The following is a 21,630-nucleotide window of genomic DNA, read 5'->3' on the forward strand; positions in this document are numbered from 1 at the left end:
GAGAAATGTTTTCTAATCGGCGATCTACTTAAAACTTGATATTTAGCAGAATTGAAGTCCGACCACGACAGTATTTTGATCATATATATAACTATCACGAGGATTTACAGACTTAAAACTCTTAAATGAAATAATAAAACATTTTGGGCAAACGACAAAGCCTGCAAGAACTTTCATGCAACTGTAGCGAATGAACATGCAACGGTTCACTAGAATATCGATCTAGAAAACGGGTACTCCGATAAATCTATATGTCTTTTACTCGGCTTAAAATTTCAGTTTTAGCGTCATGTTACATTTTTCAGACAATATTAACGATGTTTATCCGAGAAAGTCACTTCGTTGTTATAATAATATGCCAATGTGTGTGCTTATATTCCGTTATATAACGTTTGCTATAGAAGAAATGTAACTGGGTGAAAACAAACAAACAGTTTTATTTAAATGTCAATAAAAACAATGTTTTCTTGAAGGTAGCTACGCATGTTTCACTACCTTGTGAAAATAATCTAAGTTCAAAGTGGTGTCTCAAAGTCACCGATACAATAACTAAACTGGTACATTACAGCCGTGTGTAGCCGGCTTTACTATGTTCACAAAGAACACAAATCATAGTTTTGACACATGAATTATTAGAATATTCAGTTGAAGTTGATGTTATAAAGATGAAAGTACTATTAATTATTTAAGGAGGTTATAACTTGTTATTTGCTTATTATCAGAGGATTGTTATATTGGCTTAAGTGCAATGCGCAGCAGAAGAAAGATTTTGGCAAAGACTCTCCACTGACCCTTGCAGCGAACATGTTCACAGGAAAACAAGCTTATGCGGATGCCTATGCTAACCTCTGCAAGTAAGCATACACTTGTATACATATTGATAAATCGAACTTATTCAACATTTTCAAATTACTCGACATAACAATAATTTAAGTAAAGTGATATAATTAAGGGAGTTCGATTTAATCAAGTTGGAATTAACAAATGTTTCGCTACATCTGAGTAAGCAAACATTTGAGAAGTCAACAACTTAAGTATATCAATTGATAAATTCTTAATTGACTGAACCATATATGTTTACTCAAGCGGCTTTCAAATATTGAATCAGGTGAATTGGATATAATAATATCTCAGCATAGTTTGAATTCAAATTTGAATGTGAACTATGAAAATCTATAATACAATGTTGCAGAAAAGCTGGCATCGAGTGCGAAACGGTCTCTGGCATCGCGAAAACTGGAGATTACAACCCAGGAGATTTAGAGATTGACAGGGAGAAGATGAAAGCATATTGGAACAAAGTAAAACTTCTTGGCAAATGGTGGCCTATTCATCCTAGGTACGTCCTACGTGCCGTTAAAGGTACCGCTCAGGCATCGGGGTACACTAAAATAGATTCTGACCTCAAAGACGACAATGGAAGTCAATCGGCAGGGCCTCAGCAAACTGAAATTACTTTCAACGACTTCTGGTTCTTAGCAGATCCCGAAATATTTATAAACAAGTGTTATCCTGATGATCCCGAAGATCAGATGCTGCCAGCTGCCAAGCGAATTAAGAAACCCCGTAACTTCATGAAATTGCCGTATCTGACACCGGTTTTCCATGAATATCGCCTTAAACTAACAAGCGAGGAGACGTGTATTATCGATTCCATAGAGGGGTTGGCGAAAATATCCTTCAAGGCGAGTAGAACTGTAGCGAAAGATATGGCTTGCGATTACACACTCAGTATAGAGAATAGAGATGGTACTGAGAAGACAAAATTTGACTTTGAAACTTCACGGCTCGTTTTCTCATCTCGTAAGAAGAACCAGTTCATTTTCGAAGTGCGTTGTCCAGTTGAAGCCAATTATCAGCTTGTTATAACCGGTGGTAAGATGGAGAACGAGAATAAAAAAGTTCTCATAAAGTGCAAGATAGTCTGTAGAGAAAAAATGCCGGTTGCACGCACATTGCCGATCGACGCGGGTCAGACCGGTTGGGGATTCGGGCCTGTGGCGGCAAAAGTGGGGCTATCCAAACCGAAAATAAAGGAACCGAAGGTGTTTATCAAGCCAAAGTCATCAAGCAGTGGTGGCAAGACAACAATGAAAATGAGGTTTACTGTAGACAAAGATATGATAAAAACGAAGGAGTATACTGCTGAACTTAATGTCGCCGGAAAACCAGCTGATAATTTTAAAGGTAATATCAGTTTCAAGTATTTTACTAGCAAGGTATGGTTTGCTACGGAGTATTTCAAAACGAACAACACATTATAACACCGTGAAACGACGATGCAATGCTAAATATTTGATAGTATTCTGTACCATTTGAAAAAAAAAATACTTACGTTCGATACACATGCATGCTCGAAGAAATAAAAATTTGGGTACTTCTGTTGGCCTATTCCAGGGATTGTTTGACACTAAACAAGCACGAATGAAGACCGGTCTGCATTTTGAAACCTAAAGACAATCATAATGTGTTTTTAGCTCACCTGAGCAATGTTCAGGTGAGTTTTTCTGATCACTCGATGTCCGGCGTCCGTCGTCTGTCAGTCGTCTGTCTGTTTGTCGTCTGTCAACATTTAGCTTGTGTATGCGATAGAGGTTGTATTTTTCAACTTATCTTCATGAAATTTGGTCAGAATGATTGCCTTGATAAATTCTAGGCGGAGTTTCAAAATGGGTCATCTTGGGTCAAAAACTAGGTCACTAGGTCAAATCAAAGAAAACCTTGTGTATGCGACAGAGGCTGTATTTTTCAATAAGTCTTCATGAATTTTGGTCAGAATGATTGTCTTGGTGAATTCTAGGCTAAGTTCTAAAATGGGTCATCTGGGGTCAAAGAGTAGGTGACTAGGTTCAATCAAAGAAAAACTTTGTGTATGCGATAGAGGCTGTATTTTTCAATTAATCTTCATGAATTTTAGTAAGAATGATAACCTTGATAAAATCTAGGACGATTTTGAAAATGGGTCATCTAGGGTCAAAAACTAGGCCACTAGGTCAAATAAAAGAAAAACCTTGTGTATGCGATAGAGGCTGTATTTTTCAATTAATCGTCATGACTTCTGGTCAGAATGATTAACATAATGAAATCTAGATCAAGTTTGAAAATGGGTTATCTGAGTCAAAAACTAGGTGTCTAGGTCAAATCAAATTAAAAGCTTGTGTATGCGATAGAGGCTGTATTTTTAAATTGATCTTCATGAAATTTGGTCAGAATTATTTCATTGATGAAATCTAGGTCTAGTTTGAATATGGGTCATCTTGAGTCAAAAAGTAGGTCACTAGGTCAAATCAAAGAAAAACCTTGTGTATGCGATAGAGGCTGTATTTCTAAATTGATCTTCATGAAGTTTGATCAGAATGATTGCCTTGATGAAATCTAGGTCGACTTTGAATATGGGTCATCCGGGGTCAAAAAGTAGGTCACTAGGTCAGATCAAAGAAAACCCTTGTGTATGCGATAAAAGCTGTATTTTTCAATTGATCTTCATGAAATTTGGTCAGAATAATTGCCTTGATAAAATCTAGGTCAAGTTCAAATATGGGTCATCTGGGCTCAAAAAGTAGGTCACTAGGTCAAATCGAAGGAAAACCTTGTGTATGCGATAGAGGCTGTATTTTTCAATTGATCCTCCTGAAATTAAGTCAGAATGATTGCCTTGATGAAATCTAGTTAAAAAAGTGAATATGGATCATCAATGGTCAAAAAGTAGGTCACTAGATTAAATCAAAGAAAAACCTCGTGTATGCGATAGAGGCTGTATTTTTAAATTGATCTTAAATATATCTTTGATAAAACTTTGTCGGAATGATAGCCTTGATGAAAACTAGGTCAAGTTCGAAAATGGGTCATCTGGGTTCAAAAACTAGGTTACTAGGTCAAATCAAGGAAAAACCTTGTGTATGCAATAGGAGCTGCATTTTACACTGAATTTTCATAAAATTGGTCAGAATGGTTGCCTTGATGAAATCTAGGTCAAATTTGAATATGGGTAGTCTGGGTTCAAAACTAGGTCACTTGTTCAAATCAAAGAAAAAACCTTTTGTATTCAATAGAGGCTGATTTTTCAATTGATCTTCATGAAATTTTGTCAGAATGATAGCCTTGATGGAATCTAGGTCAAGTACGAATATGGGTCATCTGAGATCAAAACCTAGGTCACAAGGTCAAATCAAAGAAAAAATACTTGTTTATACTCAAAGATTTTTGCTCCAATTTTAATGAAAATTGGTCAGAATATTTTTTTTCCATGAAATCACTAGGTCAAACATGTTTACACTGTTATGGTGTGTTTCTCAGGTGAGCGACCTAGGGCCATCTTAGCCCTCTTGTTTTATTTGATATGGTTAAATGTTGTTGGCGTTGTTCATTTTTTTTTTCTTTTTTAGTATTTGATTAAAGAAATGTTACAGAGTACAATAATTTGTTAGATTGTCCTCTTTTGACACAGGGTTTGTTAAGACAAACTTAAACAAGGAGTCAAAGGAGCTACAGATTGAATGTAGTGTCCCGGAGGACGGGGAATACGCCCTGGTGATTAAAGCGAAAGATCGTGCTGAACATGTGTTCAAGCCAGTCTGCTACTACCTACTAACGACACTTGAGGACGAGGAAAAGAGTATGTTCATTAGTTTTCTCTTTCGAAATTTTCATATCTAACTGTGAGCACCTTGTTCAGTCTGGTCTGTTGCTTCTATGAAAATTACAATCTCATTTTACTGAATTTAAATTCAGTATACAGTTTACTTGTAAAAATGGTGCCTAGTTGTCGATTGTCGTCTACATTTTAAAGAAAATATTCTTGTAGTTCCAAATGCTGCTTTTTATTGTTTGTCCAGTTAATACCGCTTACTCGAAGATCACATTTCATCTGCTAGTTATCACGTTAATGGTCACATCATCGTCATCATGATCATCATTCTTGCCGTTTTCATTATCATCTTCATTGTATTCATCATCTCTGTCGTCGTCATCATCATCATCAGCATCACCATCACCATTATCATACCACCACCAAAACCGTCTTCATCATCACGAATTATTAATATCATCACCGTGATAATTATCGTCATCTTTTTCTTTACCATCACTATTAACATCAGAACCTACTCGGCGTTATTATTTCAGTGTCTGACGACTATTACGATTCCTCTGACGGGACATCTGATATTGATGAAGAGATAGATCAACTAGAAAGTACACTGAAAGCGATGACAGCCGAGAGGGACAGGCTTAAGCAACACGTTTCCAGACAATAAAATCACATATTGACTTGTGAGGTGGAAATTGGTCAAGAAATGTGTTGGTTTAAACAATGTTTTATTGACATAGATGCAATTATTGCAATATTACAGATATCAACATTCAGGATTGAGTAGGGAGCTACATAAGATTTCTTAGAAATTTTTCCATAGAAGATTGTTGACTCTAGAGGTTATTAACTGGTGTCCTTTTTATTGTAATCAGAAAGTATATAAACCTATGCATTTTGGAAAAGTTTTTAAAAACCTGAAAATAGATGAAACAAAACTGTTCATAGAACTTAAAACTACACAAAGATATAGGCCGCTAAAGAAACGAAATGTCTTACAAGTCATTAGTTTTTGAACAAGACTTACTGAAAATTCATCAGGCTTTATTCATCACCTTATTGGCTATGCCCTTAGGCTAGTAGTACATTATCATTTATGATATGCCAATACCATTTAATAAGCAATGAATAACTTGTGCATTATCTTTGATTACATTTTAGTAAACCGTTGGAAAGTATTACCATTTACACTTGTTCACAAGTATTTATCTACAAGCGATTGCCTTAATCGGAAAATGTAGTTTTGACTGCATTAGCATAAAAAAGTTATAGACTGCAGTAACTGTTGTTTTGTTTCAAACTGACACAAGGCATTTTGGGCCAGTATTCATCAACGCTCAGACAAGCAAATATTCAAATGCCATTATTTTATTTTTTAAAGTTTATACTGACGGAAATATGCTGTGTTGTCTTTTACTGCTGAATACAAAGTCTGTTTCAATATGTACCAGTTTAGCAATGGATAGAGCAAAATAAAAAAAAAACTTCTATTTTCTTTTATTATTTTTTATGGTCTATCTTTGAACGTTGATTTGTTCAGGCTTAGTATTCAACTATAGCTTTTCGGGTCATGGAGCTCAAAGATGATTTCAAGATCATTTGAATGATACGGTATAATCTTATATAAATATACATGTGAATAAATTACCAGAGTTACCTGGTTAGATAATCAATATAAAGTAATGCTTGATATGCTAATGCATAACACATATATTTTATAGTTGAAAATTCCAAATCTCTTGCCAAAAATGTGCTAGCGTATGACAAAATTTGAAAAGTTACCCTCAAAATGTTTAAAAAAAATCCGTCTACAAATAAATTTATAGTTGAAATAAAAGAAAAATACCAAAATGGACAATTTTAAATCGTTTCCGAAGATAAATTTGCAGTGATGAAGATATTTTTAAAAATTGATATGTTCCTTTTACCACCCTCGGACCTCTTTAGAACGATACTTATAATTAGTGGTATTATCTAATACATGTATTGCAAATCAGAGAAATTAAGAAAAAATACTGTTACAAAAATAAATGGACATACCACCTCGACATGTGATCGAGAGAAATTAAAGAAATATCATTCTGTGGTTAACACTCGTTCAGTGTTAAAAGTATTTACTACAATCATGAAAATATTTTATGTCCTATGTGTTGTAAGCACTTTATACACATAAACAAAACATTATAGAAGTACGCGCTAGTTTTCAAGCCACATATGTTTCTGCACGGTTTAACTCGCACATCCCTGGTTCAAATTCATCAATTTCTGGTAATTTGTTACGACTTTGTTGATCCTTAAGTTCTGTGTGCTTTGTCTCCGCTCATGCCGTTCAAAAGACCTGATTACTTTAGCAGTTCCCATTAACGGATAACGATATCTACAATAGATATAAAAGTTTATAAAAGTTTACATTTCTTCATTTTCACATAGAGACATTTTCACAACATTAGCGGTTAACTGTATTATAAATAAAAAAAACATTTTCAAAAGTAAACATTTCCCATTTTCATATTCAGATATTTTTGAAAGAATCAATGGATAACTATATTATAGATAGATAATGTTTTTGAATAGTTTACATTTACTCATTTCCATATAGATATATTTTTGACAATATTAACAGGGAACTGTACTATAGAAATATAATATTATAAAAAAGATTGCATACGGTATGCCTACTCGTGAGTGTTTATCAACAACTGAACTGACGTTACAATTATAAAGTTTAAAATATCTCTATCTTCCTAGTCTCTTGATGATAGTGTACACGATTAACTGAATCGTCTTAAAATTTCACGACCATCAAGGTCTATATGACATCCAAATCCATCAACCAAATTATATAGTAACGACAATTTCTGCTACACAATGTTCATCAATCGCAAAAACGCATATAAAAACACATTTTAGTTAATAGATGAAAAATATAGTGTTGTTGTTAATTTCAGTTTTTAACAACAACAGGGCCATGACAGCCTTAGATAATGCACTAACATGTACTGACAGATCAACATGACATTATCAGATTGGTTGTGTGTCATTGCAATCCTAGCCAGTGCTATCAGACACTGCGAGTTTTAAAGAGTTTACTGTACACATACAAAGAAACTATAAGCACCGCCAGTGAAAGTAAATTTCTTAATCTTAAGTATGAAAGTGTACAGTTTTCAGGACCTAAACAAAATTAAGAAACGCTGTATCAGTTGAGTGCACATAGACCTACGTTTTAAAACAACGTCCTTTTTGGGCAAAGTCTTTCTGAATGAAGTTTAACATTTAAAACCCTTTTTCTTTCTGGTCAAAACTTATACTTTCATACCGAAATTTCCAGTTTAAGACGCCCACCGAAAAGTAAAAAATTCGAAGGAAAAATGTATAAACAAATTTTGTTACGTATCGGCTGCTTTTCTATTGATCCTGGTCCTATTTCATGCATGGACTTGCAAAAGCATATTACTGCACTAGTTAATAAAGGTGAACCGAAACCCGGACATATCATTATCAGCAAATCATATTTCACAATGATCAGCTATTCCGTAAGTTACCTATACAAAACTGACTGGTTCACGAGTACATTCCAACAAAACCTGAAAATATAACTGTTAACTTACTCCTCATGACCATCTATTTTGAATATATTGCCGTCTCTTCCGATAATATAATACTTTTTCCCTTCTTCCAAATGAGGCTGATCACAGTTCATATTCCAGAAGAATGCCATCTTATCGTCCTTTTCTAGTTTCTCTATTCCTGTGTTTAACAATACAGCCATATGGTAACACTAGTATGCATTTCTTCAAAATACCATTTAAAAAAAATGAAAAATCGAATTTTTCTTAAAATTAAAATTTCTTAGAATCTGAGCATCTCAAACAAATGTTCACTAGATTACGTTTTATATTCAATTTGAATAATGTTGACAAATTTAAAATGACTTTCTTTTTAATATGTTTAAATTGTTAACGTAAACCAGATAAAACTTGAAAAAATAAAATAATGCTTTTCTTCCTAAATCATGGTAAAATTGGAAATTTATTCCCAAGATTCTTTTTTAATACGCTTAAACAACCAAGCACCTTTCTTTTGATAAAAATGCAAAAAAAAAATGTTTAAAGATATCATACACTATTAAAGAAAAGTGTAATATTCTAACACGAACCGATTTGTTTTCTTATTAAACAAAGAAGACTGAAAACTGTGAGTTATTATTCAATAATTCATTTTTTTCTGACGTCACAATTATTACATCATGTAGTGTTATCTAGACAGCATAGCGTCGCGCTGGATAAGAAATCAACAGAGATCAGGCAAATATTTGATGGATATCGTCAAGGACGTACAAAAAGATCCTTGAAAACGTGTTAGAATCGAAGTAATACATCTCAAACAGAGACTTGCTCGTGAATAAAATCAAATGCTGCGCCCTTGTGATATAATTCCTTCGAATCTAAACTCCAAACAGTGACTTTCTTCGACAACAAGTCACTGTTTGGGAATATTATTTCTTAAGTAAATTGCACTGTTTCCTCGTCTCCAGGAATAGTCTATATATCTTAAAGTGTAGCCATGGCTCAATTCATAGTGACAAACTATACAAATGCCTTTATGAAGAGTTGTATGTGTAACCCTATTCCTACGAAAAAGGCATATATTATGCATACCTTGATGTATACTTTTCAATACTCTGCCGCGAGCAATTTTCTGATTAGTGTCATGGTTATAGTCCATTGATTCGATCTCCACCTCGACAGCTGCAAAAGGTAATATAAAAAAGACAATGTTCAATTTATGTACATCACCAGCATAAATAGACTCACGTAGGCCTACATGATGTCGTTTAAAGAAGAAGAAATATCTTAACGTAAGTTAATTTTATATGGAAATCGTTATCTAATCCTTGAATTGATTAGTTAAGAGAATTTGTTCGATTTAACATCACACTCGTTAGGTTACATTGTGACTCTCCAGCTTTGCATGGTCGAAGACGATCCTTGGTGGTTCCCTGAAAAAATTGTTCACTTGGATAGAACCACCGACCCCCATACATGAAAGAATTATACACAGCAAATCTAGTTTCAAACCAACAGCAGTACGGGGCAAGTGATTCTAAGTCACTTTTGGCCACAGAGTCCTTTCATAATGCTGAAAGAAATTTTAAAAGGAGACTGCTATAATTGAATAGATATATTTCTATTGCTTCTCGACGTAAGATGTAAAGCATGAAGATTTCGTCCAATCTGGTTGAAAAATGTGGTTTTTTTTCAGAATTCGGGAAAGACAGTAAACTAACAATTGTTGGCACGGGAACAAAACGGCTGCCACTTCGGTCAAACACTGCGATGTTTTTATCTTTTTCATTGAAATTTATCTCACTTAAGGAGAACTTACAGAAAGAATTTAAGTTGGTACAAAAATCAGTTTTATCATTCTGGTGGCCCGACCGGTCTTAAATTCTAACTTCCGACCGTGAATATTTTATGCTTAGACTGATGAATGCGAGAACGCAATAGCACGTCAACTAAACTTTAAAGTCAATCAAAGTACTATTATACTACCCATGGCGCCGCAACTTACTTGACTTGCCCCGTTAACTACGAAATACTTAAGCGCGTTTGTATCTTCTTTTAATTTTCTGACTCGAGGCGCTACTTCAAAATGTGTTAAGTATACAGCGGATTGACAATTTATGATTGCCTAGTTTTACTGCGGGCTTACGAACTTTTATTTACCAAACAGTTTTAAATTCGAAAGCTACTGAACGTGACGTTTAACGCGAGAAATGTTTTCTAATCGGCGATCTACTTAAAACTTGATATTTAGCAGAATTGAAGTCCGACCACGACAGTATTTTGATCATATATATAACTATCACGAGGATTTACAGACTTAAAACTCTTAAATGAAATAATAAAACATTTTGGGCAAACGACAATGCCTGCAAGAACTTTCATGCAACTGTAGCGAATGAACATGCAACGGTTCACTAGAATATCGATCTAGAAAACGGGTACTCCGATAAATCTATATGTCTTTTACTCGGCTTAAAATTTCAGTTTTAGCGTCATGTTACATTTTTCAGACAATATTAACGATGTTTATCCGAGAAAGTCACTTCGTTGTTATAATAATATGCCACTGTGTGTGCTTATATTCCGTTGCCAAGTGTCATTTATTCAGTTTCAATGCCATTTCTGCGCACCGGACATGTCAATTTATATTTCTATACCCGATACAACACCATTATCTATGGTGGCTGATTTCTGCTATTTCGTGTTTTCGTGTCGGCGGGGTGAAAACACCAAAAACACGAAACATTTTACGGCAAAGCTCGGCGTTTAAAATGCGCCTACACGACAAATTTATCTGTCGAGTTTTCTTGTTGGCGGGTATAAATATGTCGTGTTGGCGCCTTTTATTTATCGTGTTTTCGAGTTTTCGCCCCGCCGACACGACAGCACGAAAACATGACAACTCGACAAATAAAATATTTGTTGAGTTTTCCTGTTTTCACCACGCCAACACGAAAGCACGAGAACTCAACAAATTAGGTATTTGTCGAGTTTTTGTGTTGTCTTGTTTTCGCCCCGCCGACACGACAACACGAAAACACGACAAATACTTTTCAGACATCTCTTATAAAACCTAGTTATTCTGATGCCAGTGGCAAAGGGTTTTAGAACCATTTTCCTTCTATTGGAATGAACCGTCAATTCAGAATCTATTCATATTCACTAAAGCTGCATTAGGATATTCGAGATTACAAAACAATACAATAATATGTCAGATGCCAGCTATCGTTTTAAGAATACAAAGTGTATGTATAGTAGACTCGGTTCAAGAAATATTTCATTGGGGTGCGGGGAACGGCAACAGTAAAAGAATGAAGGCGGCATCAGCGAGCCAAGTGGGATTACGGAAGGGGATAGCCCCTCATGTTAGGTTGGGCGTGTCCGCCTGGAAATGTTTGAATTTCATGTATAAAATGGTGGCCCTGCTGCATTTTCAGTCCAAGTTTTGAGGTAAGGGAGTTACCCCCTCATGACAGTTGAGTCTCAGGGTATCTCTCTTGTCATTTTTGAAATATAGATATGAGATGGTGGTCCCTGCTGCATTTTTGTCAAAAATTTGAGGTACGTGCGGGGGTCATGTCCTCCTATTTAGGGGTTGGATGCAACTTTGATGAGTACAGGTCGATTGGGGGTGGGGTAGGGAGGATTGTACGGCCATCGCTGACATTAATTTGATTTTTTCTCGAGAATTACTACACTTATATATGTGGAAGTTGTCTCGAGTGTGTACTAGTTGGTTGTGAGGAGTTTGATGTAAATAGTTTTGTGAAATATTGTGAAATACTTGCATTTTTTTTTAATTTTTTTTTTCAGAATTACGTTGAAATTTTCAATCGATTTCTCTTCACACACAATGACTGACCAATTATCACTTGTACCTTTTCGTGTCAAATACCAATAGTACTTGATTATTGGAAAGTATGCCCGGAGAAATCCCGGCCTGATATTACTCTTCTAACAACAATAAAACAGTTAGGTATTTTAAAATATAGAGGTACAAGAGGGGGTACGTATAGGATATATGACGAAAACAATCCAATATGTAAAATACTGGACGGTCCTCAGTTAGAGCCTCGTTTGAGGCTTTTATATCTTACTTAAACATTGCTTTTATGACATAACCTGTACCCTGTAGATACTCATGATAATGTTTCGCACGCTTTTCTGATTATGCACGACTGCGTTTTTCTCGTGTTTCTCGCCTCCGTAATATAGGACTTTCGTTAGCTCGGGATTCTCTTGATGCTTTTGTGTTTCAGTATTTTGCTTGAAGCTACCCTGGAAGTAATGCTAAAATAAACATGAACTGTAATTCCTATGGTTAATGCTAACAATTACTGTCAATACCCACAACAAAAATATCATTTGCAGGAGTTTAAATGAACAAGCATTCAGTTATTTTGCGATTTTGTCCATACTTATTAGGCATCTATACATAAAACAATTTTCCTTTTTATTATCAGTACTGTGTTATAATATTGGACTGCTTTCGTTTGGTTACACTATTTTTATATGGAATCCACTATTGCTAAATACTGGACTACACGAGTACATTGATTCTGTAAATGAATCATTTTTCTCGTGCTGTCCAGTATTAAATAAACAGTCCAATATTAAAATAATATTGGACTCCACGTGGGAAATACTATACTGAGTCCCACTGAAAGCAGTCCAATATTTAAAATACAGTACTGCGAGTACAAAGGAGCAAAGAAGTATAAAATATTTTATAGCTCTTTGAAAGGAGTGACGTCATGACAGTGTTTTAAATATAAAGTTAAGTCAATATGAGATGTCAATGTAGGGGTCCATTTGTATAATTTACACATACTTCCTGAAGCTATCACAATTATAGTTCGACCACGAAATGAAATCTGCATAAACACTTCAAATTGTATGGATAGCCAAAATCTTGAGATTCAACAGCAAAATACCAAAAATGTTACCAAAATTAGATATGAATCCATTACAACAGGAAGAAGTGAGAAGAAAATTCGTGTATGCAGTTTCAATCCAAGATTTGTCAAAAATAAGACAATTTCTCTGTGTGATTATATAGTTTCAAATGATTTTGATTTGGTAGCACTCATTGAGACTTGGTTCGGAACTACCCTGGATAAAACGTGTATTGGCGAACTGGTACCGAATGATTATTCAATTAAAAATGTTACACGGTGCAGCGGCAGCAGTGCAGAGGGTGTGGCTCTCATACATAAATCTGCATTTACTCTTCGTGTTGTTGCATCTAGTCGTGACAAAGATTTAAACAATTTGAATACATGGATTGTAATTTGAGTATCAATGGATTTTCTGCACGAGTGGCCGGCATATATATAGACCACCACAAACAAAACTAAACGGTTTAAAGACTAATGTGTTTCTAGAGGAAGAATGGCCGACTTTCTTGGACATGTATGCTACAGTTGATAAAGACATCATCATTGTGGGAGATATGTATTTCCATCTCGATATCCCATCAGACCGAGATGCTGTCAGATTTAAAAGTGTACTTCAGTCATGTGGTATGCATCACCATGTGAACGGACCAACCCAGGCCCGTGGTCATACATTAGATGTTGTAATAACCAGGGATGCCAGCAAAATGATATCATGTGTCGAGGTCACCGATCCAGGTCTTTGTGACAATTCTGGTAATATGTCACACGATCACTATGCAATTCACTTCAACGCCTGTGTCACCTAACCAGCTCCGATACGGAAGCCAGTTTCTTTTCGGAAATTACGCTCTATTGACGTAAGATTTTTCAAACAAGACATCTCAGCGTCCCTTGCACTAAATACGTTTCAGAAGACACAGACGCGGATTAGCTAGTAAATGCATATTCAAAAGGATAATCCTTACTGATAGATAAACATGCTCCCTTACGCACAAAAACTATCGTTCTTCGGCCTAGCTGTCCGTGGTTTACAGACGAACTTCATGAGGCTAAACAATTAAAAGCTAACTTGACCGGAAATGGCGTAAATCTAAACTAACAATCGACAATCAACTTTATAGTGACCAATGTGCTACCGTGAATAAACTCCTCATTCAGGCCCGAACCGACTACTTCTCTGATAAGGTGAAATCGTGTGGCACTGACCACAAAAGTTTGGCCAAGATAACCAAATTTCTACTAGGAGACAACCATGATGCTTCCCGTCCCTGTAACTCATCATCAAAGGAACTTGCGCAGAAGTTTAGTGACTTTTGAAAAATATAGGAATGACATTATTTCGTATAGCCAAACTGATTGTGATTCAGTAGACTTGCATTGTAGCAAACTCTCTTATTGATTTGGCTCCTGCAACGATAGAAGAGGTAAAACAAATCATACAAAAATCTCCAAACAAATCCTGTGAACTTGACCATTTACCAACATGGCTTTTGAAGAAATGTCTTGATGAGCTCTTGCCGTTCATAACAAACATCATAAATACATAAATGGAATTAGGTTATGTACCAAAAGAGTTTAAAAGTGCTAGGATAAGACCCCTGCTTAAGAAACCAGGTCTTGAAGCAAACATTCTCAAAAACTACAGGCCTGTGTCTAACCTCCCTTTCATTTCAAAACTGTTAGAAAAGGTAGTAGATGCGCGTCTTGTGCGACACTTGAGTGAAAATAAGCTATATGAGGGACTGCAGTCTGCTTACAGGAAGTTTCATTCAACTGAGTCGGCTTTGATAAAGGTACAGAATGACATACTCATATCTCTCGACAGTCCTCGCTAATACCTTACTCTCCATTTTCGTACTCGCAATATCTTCGCTGTAATACTTTGATGAGTCATCAAAATTAAAACAAAAAATAGAGAAAAAAAAACTGTCAAAAACACAGACTTAACAGATTTGGTCATTATAAAAAATGTTATGTTCTTATTATGCTAGTAAGAAATTGCTTTGATACATTATGAGAAATACATAAAATGTAGGTGAGGAATAAAAAGGCAAAAGTAATTAGTTTGATATTCAATGTTCGTCTTTCAATATTTTGTAATGTAACAAAATGGTATTTGGCCGAAATATACATAGAATATAACTCAATTTTTATTCTTAAACTAAAATTTTCTAGTTGTTTTTTTTTTATATTTTTCATGCAGTTATGTTGTGTTCCGTTCAGTAATTGTTGTGCGCATGTCCAACGGAAGACGCCAAAACGAAAACACGAAAACTTGACAAATAAGATAGAGGAGAACACAGGAAAACAGCAAGACAAATAAAGGGCGCCAATACGACATATTCATACCCGCCAACACGAAAACTCTACAAATAAATATGTCGTGTCGGCGCCCTCTAAACGTCATGTTTTCATGTAAAATTTGTCGTGTTTTCGTGTTGTCGTGTTTTCGCTCCGCCAACACGAAAACACGAAATGGCAGGAATTAGCCACCATTATCAGCATACAATTGTGAAGAATATAATCAATAAAGTTAAAATACTTCGACTGTCATGACGTCATTTGCATACTGCCGAATGTCTTGTTTAGCAACTATAATTTAAATATATTCTAAGAATTTAGGAACTGCTTCACGTAACTTTTAGTTCTGCGATACTATAAACTGTATCACGTGCTGTAGGTGTTTTAATTAGTGCTATAATAATCAAAGTTATCATGCTTTTATCTAGTCAATTGTTATATTAGCGTCTCTATTTATTTACAAATACGGTATTGCGTTGATTAACAATACTTTTCATCTACTCACAGCACTTTATATTAAAACGTCTCGCTCAAAAGCGACATACCATAGTTTGCCTTTTCTGGATTGCAGGTGTGTCTATACAGCTTAAGAGCGGGCTTCGTTTGTCTTTTAATAGCTTGTAATATTTCAGCTTCTGCAGGCTGTGCACACATGCCTATGATAAAGTGCAAAATCACATTATAATATCAATTCATTTTGCATGCTTGTGGCCAAGAATCATATTTAAGTCATTATTGCATTTCGGAGCTCTAGATATATTATTGTAATATTAAGGAATAATTATACATTTTTGATTATTGTTTACTCGTTGCTAACGATACATCATTTACTATTGCACACATAGGAAACATTATTTATTATTGCCAAACACATATTGTTTTCACCCTTTGGGCTGAAGATACAGATTTCATTGATGCTAAAGATACATGATTCATTACTGCTCACTGTAAGTATAAGAAAATTAAAGATACATTATTCATTAATTTATACTCTGGGCTAAAGATTGCGCACTGAGGTAAGATACATAATTCAACATTGAGTACTCTTGGCTAAAGACGCACTATTTTCATTACTATGCACTCTGGGCTACAGATACACAATTCATTGCAAGCTCTTGGATCTACATTGTATATTGTGCACTCGGGGCCAAATATACATAGTTCATCATTGTGCACCCCGGGCTCAGTTTACATATGACAGGATTGCGCAATCTGGACTAAAGATACAATCTTCATTACCGCTCCCTCAGGGTAAAAGATACATATTCCGTTATTTGACACTCTGGGCTCAAGGTACATTATTCATTATTGCGCTATCCATGCTACAGATACATAATTCATTATTAGACACTCCGTGCTAAAGATGCATAAGCTCCTCTGAAGAAGTACTGTAAGTCAATGGTTTATTGATTATTATCTATGCAGAGGGTAGACCTAAGTTTCGTTTGAAATGTCTGTTAGTTTATGTTCATGAAATGGTGTACACGACACCCCTAGACGTTAACTGAAACAGGTTGGTAGTTCATAAAGTAATCATCATTTTCATTTGGAATGTCAGACGAGGTACCTACAGAGAAAGATTGTATAATATTTACACTGCTCATTCCTGTTTTTCAAACAGTGAAACATATTTTAGACTGTAGGGCAGAAAACGTCTCTTATTAAATACGAAATGCAACTGTCGTGTAATAAATAGAGGCTATTACATGAATGTCTTTTCATATTGAATTCATTAAACAAGTTGAAGAAATCAAATGCGATTCTCTGCCGATCTTTTTTTTCAGTTTATTCAACAAGATTAATAACACTACCTGTAAGCACTCACTTATACTCTTTTTGGAAGCGAACTGAAAAAAGAGCCAGTAGCGCTAATGACTGGAACCATATGAGAAATATAAACAAAGAAAGAAGATGAATTGGTATTTTACTTTACCTTCTATTTCTAAGACCTTACTTCGTCAAACGGGCAAAGTAGTTCCACTCAGAAATTGTCTTTTTATGTATGCAGGTCGATTTGTAGAGGGAAGGTTTTTCTTGACGTGTGAAATATGACCGGTTTAAACCCGAAGTGTTCATATATTTCGCCCTAATTTACGCATATCAAAGATGATCAAAAGGACCTCGCTGAATAGATTTTCTTAGTACTGTATAACCTATGTGATCTATTGATGGATTTTATCCGTCTATGTGCAGTTTTGGTCAAGAGGAGGCAAAGAACCCACTCTCGTTATTAGCGCCACTTGTGAAGCGATGACTCCTACTCTTGGTCAAGAAATGATCACAGACGGATGAAACCAGTCAACAAATCACATAGGCCATACATTATTAAGACACGTGTTCCAACAAGATCGGTATGGTGACTTTGAAGTTTTTCAGTGTGTAAATAAGGGCGAAATATATAGGGGAAATGTTCACCTTTGGGTTTGAACTGGTCCCATTTAAAAATTTTCAAAAGTCCCCACGTCAAGAAATGTTTTCGCTCCACATACCAATATGAATATTGTAAAAGTAAGGCCATTTCTAAGTGGTATTACATTGCCAGTTTGTTGATATACGGTCTTAGATCCGTTACAGAAAGTTTTAAAATACACTCGCCCAATTTCTTTGTTTACATTTCTGGTATAGTTCCGGTCATTAGCGCCGCTTCGGGAGTATAAAAGACTTTCATTTTCTAATCCCCTCCAAAGAGGAGTCAGTCTTTACAGGCCGTGCAGATATTCAACAAGGAAAGGCATAAACATAACATTATTTCATGACATGTTAGCTTATCCTGCAAAAACATAAAATTTCTTTCTTTCTTTCTTAACGAAAATATTCTACTATCGTATTGTATACTTACAAGGTGTCACGTTAAACGTTATTACGAATTTGTGTAAAGACTTATTTCACTCCCGCGGCGTCAAACATGTGACAAAATGCGATATACTTACTTTGTAAACACTGGCATTGTTTATTATCTTTGTCGCATTCATATGAAACGCTCTGACCTCTGTTTGGACCGGTTCCATAAAACTGTGTGCAATGCTGATCTATAGAAAGGATAATATTTATTCGTGAACATATTCGGAAATTTGGCCTTTTTTAAAACAAAATCGATATCACTTTGTCCTATGACATAAATATAAGTTCTATACGGTCGCGCCAAAACCGTACCAATATTTTTTCAGACATAGTTATTCCAATGTTTGTGTTGTCTATAAATTTACCTAATTTGCATATCAACAAATGTACTGGAAATCTCCTTTACCTGGTAGAACCGCAGTTACAAAATATTTGTGATAGAAATGCAGTTTAAAAAGAAATGCCAAACACCATTCCCAAAACTAATCCGTCAAACTACATAACTTGTGGCAAGTGCCAAAATTCTTGCCTTTATCACACATAGCTAAAAAACTTTGTTCGTGAAATTAAATGTGATGTTCAGATTTGTGTTATTTTTGTGCTTGTTGGAAACTAAGCTTCAGACATATAAGGATAACTGTAATTGTAGATGATCACACATAGCTCAAAAAACTTTTTTTCGTGAAATTGATTGTGATCTTTAGGTTTCTTTTTTGTGGCTGTTGAAAACTAACCTTCAGACATTGTGGATAATTGTCATTGTAGATGATTACTAAATTGTCTTTTGGAAATATCTAGGCCGAGAACCTCACTTCGGGTCTCCCACCTCACAAACGTGATTTCGAGCCTTGCCAAAGATCGGTTACATTTCACGTGAGGAAGCTATCTCTCTTGCATGCCGTCGTTCGGTATTTTCCAACACCGGAGGGACATCTTGGATTTTTCTCCACTGTAAAAGCGACAGGTCTCGCTTTGATTAGGCGGATGTTGTGCAACTAATAACTTATTAAAAGAAAACTAACAGATTCAGAATATACCTGGATGATAGTAGTCGTAGACCTTAACAGATGATGGTTGTCTCGAATTTATGTTACCTTCAAACATGTCTTTCAGACGGAATATGAACTTTGTATCGTTTGCTGTGACCTAAAAAGATACAGATGATTATATAAGAGGATAATGAAAACCTAAATGCCCTCTCCTGAAAACACAGACAAAAAGTATATTGAAGATCAAGTTAAAAATGTGAGTCCTAATCAAGGTTTGACCTAGTGACCTATTTTCTTTACACAAAAGTGCAACGATAGATTTCATTAAGCCGACCATTCTGCCCAGATTTATCAAAATCAGGAAGAGAATATCTTCTAGTGAATTAATAAGATTTTTCTATGATTTGGCTCCCTGATTAATCAGTTTTAACATGGCCTAATCAACAAACAACATATTCCAGGTTTCATGTAGAGCAGGTAGAAAACAAGGGCCTCTTGAGTATGAAAAAAGCAGGCCAATATTAAAACAATTTCAATATATAGCTGTTGTCTAATAATCTAATTCATAAAGAAATTGTGTAAAATATGGCTAATACAAAAACCTTCTTATCAATCAGAGCCATATTTAACTGGAAAAAGAAACAAAAAAAATCAAAGGCAATAATTCGATACAGAAATAGGTATGGGTCTCTATATCGCATATCTAATGTCAACTTGATCCTGTAAGCAATGTTTTCAGTTTTGTTTTAGACACGCATAAAACAACTTCATTCATTAAAGGGAGATCATTTAAAAGGTAATTCTGAGAAAGTGTCTGGTAGGTAAACGAGAAAATGTGGTCTCTGCAGTATTAACAATTTTCCCCTTTGATTAGGTCAGACCGTCTTGACCAAAGATAACCCTGTTTCTAGCTTTCAAACCAAGATTTTATAAAGACATCTTTATTGACATTATTTCATAAAGATCCGGTATAAAATGTAGATTTAAAAGTGTTAACAAAGTTTTAATACCTTGACCTGGTGACCTAGTCAAAAGAAGCCAGATGGCTTCGCTTTGATCTCGTCAGATATTATATTGAGGCAAATAAAGTGACTAAGTTTCATTAAAATTTTGAAAAAAAATGTGACCTGTAGTTGTTATTAGTATAAAGACTGTGTACAACGGACGATTAACGACGGAGTATGCACCTATACATATTTCTAGTCCAGAACATTTGTTTCGGAAGAGCTAATAAAATATTTGTAAGTAACGCTGTACTCGTATGTCAGTTTTTCATGTTTTAGTATGTATCATATCATCATTACTTCAATGTTAAATCTAGATGGAATGTATTACACTGAGACTTCTAGGAATTTACGATTGCATTCAGAAAAATAATCAATTTTCTAGACCTTATCTAAGATTAACACCAAGGAAGGTATCTTTCAATACGACACTTTGTCGAATAGTTTCATTTTCAGTCTGCTGTTGAAACGTATCGACAACTGGCAACTTTGGTTCGGTAACGTATTTCCGTTTGTGATTTCAACATTCGGCATTATCCGGTATTGGAGTTGAAATGTATTGAAGATCTAAGAATGCCGACATAACATACGAGATTATATTATCGAACAGAAGCTGTCAATTGTCGGTACGAAGCTGCGCAGCCAAGTTAATCTTCAATTCTCAATTCACAAACCTCGTTTAAATAAAACACCACAAAGCCTCTGCCATTGGATGGCATTTCATATCTTGCAATGTTTGGATTGTCTTCCACAAGCTGAAATAAGAAACAACTGTGTTCAATATACATTTACAAGTAAATGTATAAACATTTACAAGTAAATGTTAGTTTTGTTCAGATATATACCTTTATTCAGATACAGTGTTGATTAAGAGTCTATTTCTGATCTTTTGTTTTTGGAAAGTTTATAATACAACAATTTCAAATGAGCTAAGATATGACTTCTATACTGCAGTCAGTTTGGATGAGAACATCCGTTTTTAAGTTCAGGGGCTATGGACACTACAGGGCTACGAACAGCAAATGTTATCCCATAAACATTTAATGTGTATCATCTTGGAGCAAAATGTCTGATACGTTATAACCTCTGTTGATATAAAAAGGAAAGAATAACTGTGTGATCATGATATACTACATGGTTGCTGATACTGCAGTTCTTTATTTTCATCTTCTAGTTTGGAACATTATCCTGCAATATTTTCAAATGTCCCTAAATTTGAATTTAAAATGGTTCTATCATTAATATACAGTGTTATAATTAATAAAGTGAATGCAATTAATGAAAAGTAGTTGATTCAGAAGAGAAACTCTGTTTAAAAAATGGATCATTTTGGCTACTGACACCACAGGGCTATGGACAGCAATTACTGGTCCGTACTTTTAAAGTACAATCATTTTTGTGACAACTTTTTGATATGTAATATCCTCTTTGTATATGAAA

The 21,630-nt window shown here is 35.0% G+C and overlaps 2 protein-coding genes across 3 annotated transcripts in view; one reads left to right on the forward strand and one right to left on the reverse strand.

Annotated features, from left to right (window-relative positions):
- The first annotated feature begins 701 nt into the window (after nt 1-701).
- Nucleotides 702-6,078, forward strand: LOC128555490 (uncharacterized). The gene is made up of 4 exons (XM_053537850.1): nt 702-854; nt 1,193-2,187; nt 4,448-4,615; nt 5,125-6,078. The coding sequence occupies exons 1-4, from the start codon at nt 805-807 to the stop codon at nt 5,253-5,255; spliced, it is 1,344 nt and encodes a 447-aa protein (XP_053393825.1). The 5' UTR covers nt 702-804; the 3' UTR covers nt 5,256-6,078.
- Nucleotides 5,300-21,630, reverse strand: part of LOC128555488 (cobra venom factor-like) — a 96,075-nt gene continuing 79,744 nt past the window's right edge. The window contains exons 35-41 of one of the 2 annotated variants that reach the window (XM_053537847.1): nt 20,865-20,945; nt 19,235-19,343; nt 18,287-18,385; nt 15,902-16,012; nt 9,250-9,339; nt 8,200-8,338; nt 5,300-6,965 (exon numbers count right to left, since the gene is read on the reverse strand). In XM_053537847.1, coding sequence (XP_053393822.1) covers nt 6,818-6,965; nt 8,200-8,338; nt 9,250-9,339; nt 15,902-16,012; nt 18,287-18,385; nt 19,235-19,343; nt 20,865-20,945 — 777 coding nt within the window. In that variant the 3' untranslated portion in view covers nt 5,300-6,817. The remainder of the gene's footprint in view (nt 6,966-8,199; nt 8,339-9,249; nt 9,340-15,901; nt 16,013-18,286; nt 18,386-19,234; nt 19,344-20,864; nt 20,946-21,630) is intronic. The other variant, XM_053537848.1, reaches the window with a different exon arrangement.

Source organism: Mercenaria mercenaria, chromosome 3, assembly GCF_021730395.1.
Source record: "Mercenaria mercenaria strain notata chromosome 3, MADL_Memer_1, whole genome shotgun sequence".
Taxonomy (NCBI): Eukaryota; Metazoa; Mollusca; class Bivalvia; order Venerida; family Veneridae; genus Mercenaria; species Mercenaria mercenaria.

Coding starts and splice junctions, on each gene's coding strand:
- LOC128555490 (XM_053537850.1), top strand. CDS start 805: ATGTTCACAGGAAAACAAGCTTATGCGGATGCCTATGCTAACCTCTGC. Junction 855..1,192: donor GCCTATGCTAACCTCTGCAA/GTAAGCATACAC, acceptor ACAATGTTGCAG/AAAAGCTGGCATCGAGTGCG. Junction 4,616..5,124: donor ACTTGAGGACGAGGAAAAGA/GTATGTTCATTA, acceptor TTATTATTTCAG/TGTCTGACGACTATTACGAT.